The sequence below is a fragment of the Nannobrachium achirus genome (assembly GCF_963921795.1).
Source record: "Nannobrachium achirus genome assembly, chromosome: 13".
Lineage (NCBI taxonomy): Eukaryota > Metazoa > Chordata > Actinopteri > Myctophiformes > Myctophidae > Nannobrachium > Nannobrachium achirus.
This window is the reverse complement of record NC_137833.1, coordinates 1,591,607-1,599,649: the sequence shown is the minus strand read 5'-3', so window position 1 is coordinate 1,599,649 and position 8,043 is coordinate 1,591,607. Positions and strand designations below refer to the sequence as shown.

The 8,043-nt window shown below is 43.8% G+C and overlaps 1 protein-coding gene across 1 annotated transcript in view; it reads right to left on the bottom strand.

Annotated features, from left to right (window-relative positions):
* Positions 1–6,347, bottom strand: part of hectd2 (HECT domain containing 2) — a gene marked incomplete at both ends in the record, with an annotated part of 39,557 nt that extends 33,210 nt beyond the window's left edge. The window contains 2 exon segments of the mRNA XM_080740063.1: positions 1,220–1,298; positions 6,282–6,347. Coding sequence (XP_080596189.1) covers positions 1,220–1,298; positions 6,282–6,347 — 145 coding nt within the window.
* Between the last annotated feature and the right edge of the window lie 1,696 nt (positions 6,348–8,043).

Sequence of the window (8,043 nt, the reverse complement as noted above, 5' to 3'; positions counted from 1 at the left end):
TTTATATTGTGCCTTTATGCAAGACGCTTTACATAGATTGTGCATTACATTCACGCATATCACCCATTCACTCACACATTCATTACATTCACCCATTCACTCACACATTCATTACATTCACCCATTCACACACACTTTCATTACATTCACCCATTCACACACACTTTCATTACATTCACCCATTCACACACACTTTCATTACATTCACCCATTCACACACACTTTCATTACATTCACCCATTCACACACACACACACACACACACACACACACACACACACACACACACACACACACACACACACACACACACACACACACACACACACACACATTCATTACATTCAATCAATCTGTGTAGTTTCACTATGTAGCCTATGACATGTAAAAAAAAGAAAGAAGGAATGAATACATATTAGACCGTTTAAAGCTTGTTCTAATCGCATACTTTAAATTCATTTTGGCTCTGAACTGAGTGGAGCTCAGAAGCTGTAGTGTAGACTAGTAGACTACAAGTTAAACCCTGCCCAGTGGAGCCCAGAGTGGAGCTCCGAAGCTGTAGTGTAGACTAGTAGACTACAAGTTAAACCCAGCCCAGTGGAGCCCAGAGTGGAGCTCAGAAGCTGTAGTGTAGACTAGTAGACTACAAGTTAAACCCAGCCCAGTGGAGCCCAGAGTGGAGCTCCGAAGCTGTAGTGTAGACTAGTAGACTACAAGTTAAACCCAGCCCAAAATGGACCCCATACACCTTTGAAAAGTGATGACTCATCACTAAACCATCTTTTTTTGTGTCTGATTTTGGCCCAATTAATGTTTTTCGTGCAAAACAAATGCTTGCAATGAATTCAGAATAATTAAAAACACCTAGTTAGACCCCTAACATGCTACTTAAAGCATATTTTGGGAGTTTTTTTTCCCCTTATAGTACAGAGTATAGTAAGTGAATGAGACCCAGAATTACCCTAGCTGTCAAACATTTTGCTAGGGATGTTGAATTTCAATCTTTGTTAGATATGTTACTAGACACCTTTACCAACACATTGCTGAAGAAATTGTTTGGTAAGGAATTTATTCACAGCGTTTTATTAAAATTCCCTGACTATTTGGCCCGGTCCAACTAATTACAAACATCATAACAACACTCTCAGAGTTACCGACCCGTCAGGCCCCCAGGACCCATGGTACTTTTAATGTGAAAGAACAGACAGGAAGCACTCACCAGCACGCGGTCCGCCCATCTCCCTCCTCTGCTTCTGATTGGTCAGCAGGGATGACTGCTTCCCGCCACGGCCCAAACCCTGGCGCACAGAGATGATGTCATCACTTTACAATGTAGGCATTTAGCAGACGCTATTAACCCATTCAGGCCTAGAATTATTGAATGCTTTAACCAGTGAAAAATAGCAGATATACAAGCTCACAGCTCGCACCGAGTGCCGCGCTGTGAGCTTGTAGATCTGCTATTTTTGAAAAAGTCGTGAAAATGTGTGCAAATCTTTGAATATTTGTATTTTCAAAGCAAACGTTTGTAACTCAAATTTTGCTTCTGGGTGGTCCCTGGAACCAAATATTTTGAGATGGGGGTCCGTGGCCAAATACATATCATTTTGGGGGTCCTTCACATGAAAAGGTTTGAGAACCACTGACATAGTTAGTCTCTCGAGAACAGACTAACTGAGCTCCAGTTAAGTGAAAAGGACCTTTTGGTCCTTTTCTCTGACGATGGCTGGCTAGATTGCTGACAGAAACATAGGGTTTTTAAAAAAAACCTTAGAAGGATTCAATCAAAATTCGGGTCAAAATTCCAATTTTCACAATTTTTCAAAAATAGCAGATCTACAAGCTCGCAGCCGCGCTGTGAGCTTGTATATCTACTATTTTTCAATAGTTAAAGCATAAAATAATAATACGCAATAATGTGTACCCGTTCTGAATGGGTTTTAATCCAGAACGATTTACAATAAGCAGGTAATACATCAACACTAGCCTCGCGTAGCCAGGCTTACTCATCATGGAAGAGAAGAGCCTGGTGACAATATGAGGCAGAAACCGTTCTAGGAGACGGGGCTGAATTTTCTCGGAAGTTGTATATTTTTCACAGTGCAGTGTCCCTGCAAACGTATTCCCCACTGGAAAACTCTGGTCTACGTCTCCTGCTCCGTCGGTTTTCAGATTCAGGCTGAGACCGGCTCATTCTGGACCGTCAGCGACAGCCGTGTCTAAAAGAGGAACCATTGACATCACAGCCTCTATTGTTTACTGTTGTTTCCACGACAACGCCCTCTCTGCCAGCTTCTTAAGGACCCTCGTGTCCTCCTCTTCATTACAGTAATAACACGGCTGTCCTGTAGAAGCCTGTCCAAAACGCGTCTAGCAGATTACCAAGCATGTTTAGGAGTAGAGTGCTCGTTTTATGGTTAGATGTCACAGTTATTGTCCACGACATTGCAAGCGGCGCGAAGGCCAGCGGACCTTGGTCCTGCTCTTCGCGCCCGAGCGCAGCAGGCGCGAGTGCCCGCGAAGAGCGGGCCAGGGCCGCGCGGCCGGCGGAGCGCCGCGCGAATTACGAAGCCGTGGTGAATGCAATCGTTCTATTTATGCCCAGGCCGTAAGGCCTGGGCAAGCCCACGATAAACGCATTCTATTCACCTCCTCTGCGCGGTCCAAGTGACTACAATGGAGCGCTCCCTACCTCCGGTTCAGCCAATCACAAGCTTGGGTCCTTAACCACGTCCTTAAACAAGCTTGGTAATCCACTAGACGCTTTTGGGACCCCCTGTTGAAGATCACCGTCTTAATTGCAAACGCTACATTTTGAGGGTGACACAATTTGCCCCTCTCGCGTAAAGGACCAACTATTTCCTACATGTGTTAACGGTATCACACCATACCAAGTAATGCCGTGGCTATTTAAAACAGCAGATCTACAAGATCACAGCTTGTCACTTTGTGCCGCGGTGCATGGGCTTGTATAGGCTAGATTTGCTATTTTTTGTTAACATTATGAAAAAAACAAAACTAAAACTAAAACAACCCTAACCCAAACATTATTATTTTTTTATTTCATTTTTTTTTTCTTCTGGGGGATAGATCATTTTACACATTTTACTGGGGACCCCCTGGAACCTCCCTAAGGACCCCTGGGGGGTCCCCGGTCCCCACTTTGAGAACCAATGAATGATGGAAAACTCTTATCACAGTGTTTCTCAACCACTGGTCCGGGGACCACCAGTGGTCATGGAGGGGGTTCCAGGTGGTCCCCAGCTAAATGATGGAGAGTTAGTAAGTAGTAACCAAATGGACCCTTATAGATATTTTAACTCTGAGAGTGTAAAACTAAACCAAACCATGTTTCATTTTAAAGACTCAAGAGTTCAATTATTGTTAATCATCTGCGTTACTTAATTTACCAGACGTCTACAGCAGGGGTTTTCAAAGTGGGTGACGGGGCACCCTGGGGTGCCGCGACGGCAGTCCAGGGGTGACGGGGCACCCTGGGGTGCCACGACGGCAGTCCAGGGGTGACGGGGCACCCTGGGGTGCCGGGGCACCCTGGGGTGCCGCGACGGCAGTCCAGGGGTGACGGGGCACCCTGGGGTGCCGCGACGGCAGTCCGGGGCACCCTGGGGTGCCGTGACGGCAGTCCAGGGGTGATGGGGCACCCTGGGGTGCCGTGACGGCAGTCCAGGGGTGACGGGGCACCCTGGGGTGCCGTGACGGCAGTCCAGGGGTGATGGGTGATGGGGCACCCTGGGGTGCCGCGACGGCAGTCCAGGGGTGACGGGGCACCCTGGGGTGCCGCGACGGCAGTCCAGGGGTGACGGGGCACCCTGGGGTGCCGCGACGGCAGTCCAGGGGTGCCGCGAGATCATTTGATAATATTTGGAATTTATTTGGACACTTGAACAAATATTTAGCATCATTTTAAACTTGAAGTACAAAGTTATTTTCAGTCAGTTCTAACCAAAATGGCGGTTATCTCAACGTTTTCCTCGCAACATAATCACTAAAATATCATCACTGTCGGGCAGAAGCCTCGTATTTCATCATACAAGACCGTCGCACAAAACTAGTGATGCGATGCGAGGTGTTTTCACTTGTTTAGTACATTTTATAGATGATAAATACAAAATGAACGGTTTTGGACATACATGGTTTCCACCCGACAGCAACGATATGCTATAAATATAAGGTGCTGGGAGTGAACATTATAATGTAGGGATCAGATTAAAATAATATTCATGAGGTGACCTTTGACCTGAGACCAAAGGTTTGGGAACCCCTGATCTACACAACCAGAGAATGGAGGAAATGTGTTGTTTTGATCAACGTTTGCCTTTTATCTCTCCTACAGGGGCGTCAACTGGATATGGCAGGGGTATGCAGCTGCCATACCCTGGGTCCAGGATATGGAAGGGGTATGCAGCTGCCATACCCTGGGTCCAGGGGGGAAAATAAAAGTTACTTTTAATATAAATCCATGAACGTCTCTTTATCTATCTGTTCTAGTTATTATGTTGTTAAATTACAGCAAAATAACAACAAATGCAACATTTTACAAAATGGTCACTTTAACAAGCTATTATAATTATATTCTCCACACTTGTACTCTCCCCATCTTGACAGAATGGTATATTCCCAGGTTCCGCAGTTCAACTGCACAGGTGCAATGCATTATGGTTAATTGTGGCACGTTTTATTTACTAACATGCCAAGTTTAGCTGCACTTGAACAACCGTTCCAGGCTGCCATATCCAGCCCAAGAAACCATAGAAACGGGGGGAGGAATAGAATTTACTTCTTCAAATAAATGTATCATGCCAGTTGCTAAGGTATGGCAAGGAAGGCGCGCGTGCAAGACACCAGTCATGTTGCCATACCTTAGCAACAAGACACCAGTCATTTTGCCATACCTTAGCAACAAGACACCAGTCATGTTGCCATAGCTTAGCTTTTTCTGAACTGACGCCACTGACATAAATACAGCTTGGAATTGTGGCCAAAATTGATTGATTGATTGATTTTGATTGAAGAATTTTGCATAGGAAAAGGTACAGTTTCATGACGGTACAGTTCACTGGTACAAGGTCAACTAAAAGGAGATCCTAGAAAAGACTAAGCTTATTTCCATAGGAAAATCTGCTCCAATGACAACAAAGTATTCTGTGTTTTGGTTCTGAGAGGTGCTCAAAATGTGGTCCGTGGCTCAGATGCTGAATAAATAGCCTCATGGACCTCGATTGAATGATTTTGATTGAAAACTTTATCAGAGGTTGTGCATAGGAAAAGGTACAGTTTCATCATGACAGTACAGTTCACTGGTACAAGGTCAACTAAAAAAATGGGTTTTGGGTCCTTTTGTTTAACTCGTAGCCTAACACAGACTGACAGACTAATAAAACACAGTAGGCCTACTAGCATAACAACCCTACTAGCATAACAAAGTAAGAAAACGCTTGATATGAAACCACTAAAAAGGGTTACATTTTGGGGGCAGTGGCGTCAGTTCAGAAAAAGCTAAGGTATGGCAACATGACTGGTCCCGCGAGGCGCGAGTGCAAGACACCAGTCATGTTGCCATACCTTAGCAACAGGCATGATACATTTATTTTAAGAAGTTCTATTTTTCCCCCCAAATCTCTATGGTTTCTTGGGCTGGATATGGCAGTCTGGAACAGTTGTTCAAGTGCAGCTAAACTTGGCATGTTAGTAAACGTGCCACAATTAACAATAATGAATTGCACCTGTGCAGCTGACCTGCGGAACCTGGGAATATACCATTCTGTCAAGATGGGGAGAATAAAAGTGTGGAGAATATAATTATAATACCTTGTTAAATGTTGCATTTAGGGCTGTCACGATATGACATTTTACATGACCATTAATTGTCACTCAAATAATTGGCGATTAACGATTTAATTGTGTATTAGTCGTTGATAATTACATTTCTGTTTGGCTTTTAGGCTTTGAAGTTGTACATGGTAGATATGACACATAACCTAAATATACAAAGAAATAACGCGTCGCGGTGTGACGCGTTGTGAGCTTGTAGATCTGCTATTTCCACTATTTCGGACATTTTTCAACATTCACGATTATGATGATTATGACAAAATAATTACGATCATGTCAAATAATCACGATTAGACGATTATGTAATAATTGTGACAGCCCTAGTTGCATTTGTAGTTATTTTAATGTAATTTAACAACATAACTATACCCCTGCCATACTCAATTGACGCCCCTGTTTGGGGGGTCCTTGACAGAAGCATATCTTACCATGTGGATGTGGATGGGAGGCAGCTTGTCTCTGTCTGGTTCCTCTCCCAACATCATCATCATCATCATCATCAAAATAAAATAAACCTTTATTCCTCTTCAGTCTCCATCTTCATCCACCTCAACAACTAGACTAATATATAATATGACTGCTTCTCTCTGCGTCGTCTGAGATGTTAGGCAATATATTTTATTATTATTAGAACTCAGTCATAGAATGATACAATCTAACGGGAGAAAAGTGACTTAATTTGCAAAGTAACTGCTTTACAGGTGGTCTGTCTGTCTCTCTCTCTCTCTCTCTCTCTCTCTCTCTGTCTCTCTCTCTCTCTCTCTCTCTCTCTCTCTCTCTCTCTCTCTCTCTCTCTCTCTCTCTCTCTCTCTCCTATAATAAAGTAAGTTAGTTTTAGTAAGTTTTAAAGCCAGTTTAAAACGCGTCTACAGTTAGTTTGTTTTCGTCTGTCTGTGTGCCATGACGTCATAGTGGGAGGAGGAAGTGGAAACGCTGATGTTAGACTGGAACAACTGGGAGGAGACTGTCTGTCTGCTATAGGCTGCTACACGCATACCGGTGACCCGGAGAATCCTGTGACTCCACACACTTCAAGAAGTGTGATTGATTGATTGATTGGTTGATTGATTGATTGATTGATTGATTGATTGATTGATTGATTGATTGATTGCTTTATTAGAAGTTTGCATAGGAAAAGGTACAGTTTCATGACGGTACAGTTCACTGGTACAAGGTCTACTAAAAGGAGATCCATGAAAAGACTAAGCTTATTTTCACAGGAAACCATTAAAGTATCTCATATAACATTGAATGACAGACGAATAGAACACAGATTGATTGATTGATTGATTGATTGATTGATTGATTGATTGATTGATTGATTGACTACTTCATAGGCATATTAGAAGTCTGCATAGGAAAAAGTTGGCTACATGACAGTAGTTCACTGAAGGACTAAAAGGATAAAGACAATGAGAAAGCTTTTGTCTTGTTTCCATTCGGATCACTGAAGAAAGAAAGAAAGTCGGCAAACATTTTTGTCGTACTTTTAGTCAACAGAACTGTGATATCGGTGTGTTTACTGTTCAGGTCATTGTTTTTTTTCCCCCTTTTTTCCTGTTGTTTAATATTTTTACTCTTGTTTGAATTTGACCTTAATATTGTTTAATGTTTATGTAACGGAGGCCCCACCCAGCTTCATACCCGGGTCTCCCACACGAGAGGACTGTGTCCAATATCTTAACCACTAGACCAAAGAGACATCTCTTTAGTCCAGGGGAGATACTAGACTTTTGAGGCTTCAAGGCTGGGGCTGCGACTCTCTCCGTCACACTCCACCCCTTTGACCTCCTCCTACGGGGAAGCCCGGATCCGGGTCACGGCACCAATGTAACGGAGGTGATCCGAACCTCCCCAACCGGTTTCGAACCCGGGTCTCCCGCGTGAAAGTCCAATATCTTAACCATCACTCCAAAGGGACATCCCTATGGAACGAGAGCAGATACTAGACTTTTGAGGCTTCAGGCTGGGGCTGCGACTCTCTCCGCCACATTTAGATTGTGTAAAACACAAACCTTGTTTTGAAAGGTGCCTATAATATACACTAGAAATACTGTTCCTACGAAACAGTGTGGGCTCGCATCGGCACCATGTGCACAACGATCTACCCTATGGCTGCTCCTCATTGGCTAAGGGCCCTGCCTTTCTACTGCCAGTAGGCCTACTACGTTTTGAGGAGAACTTGACTGA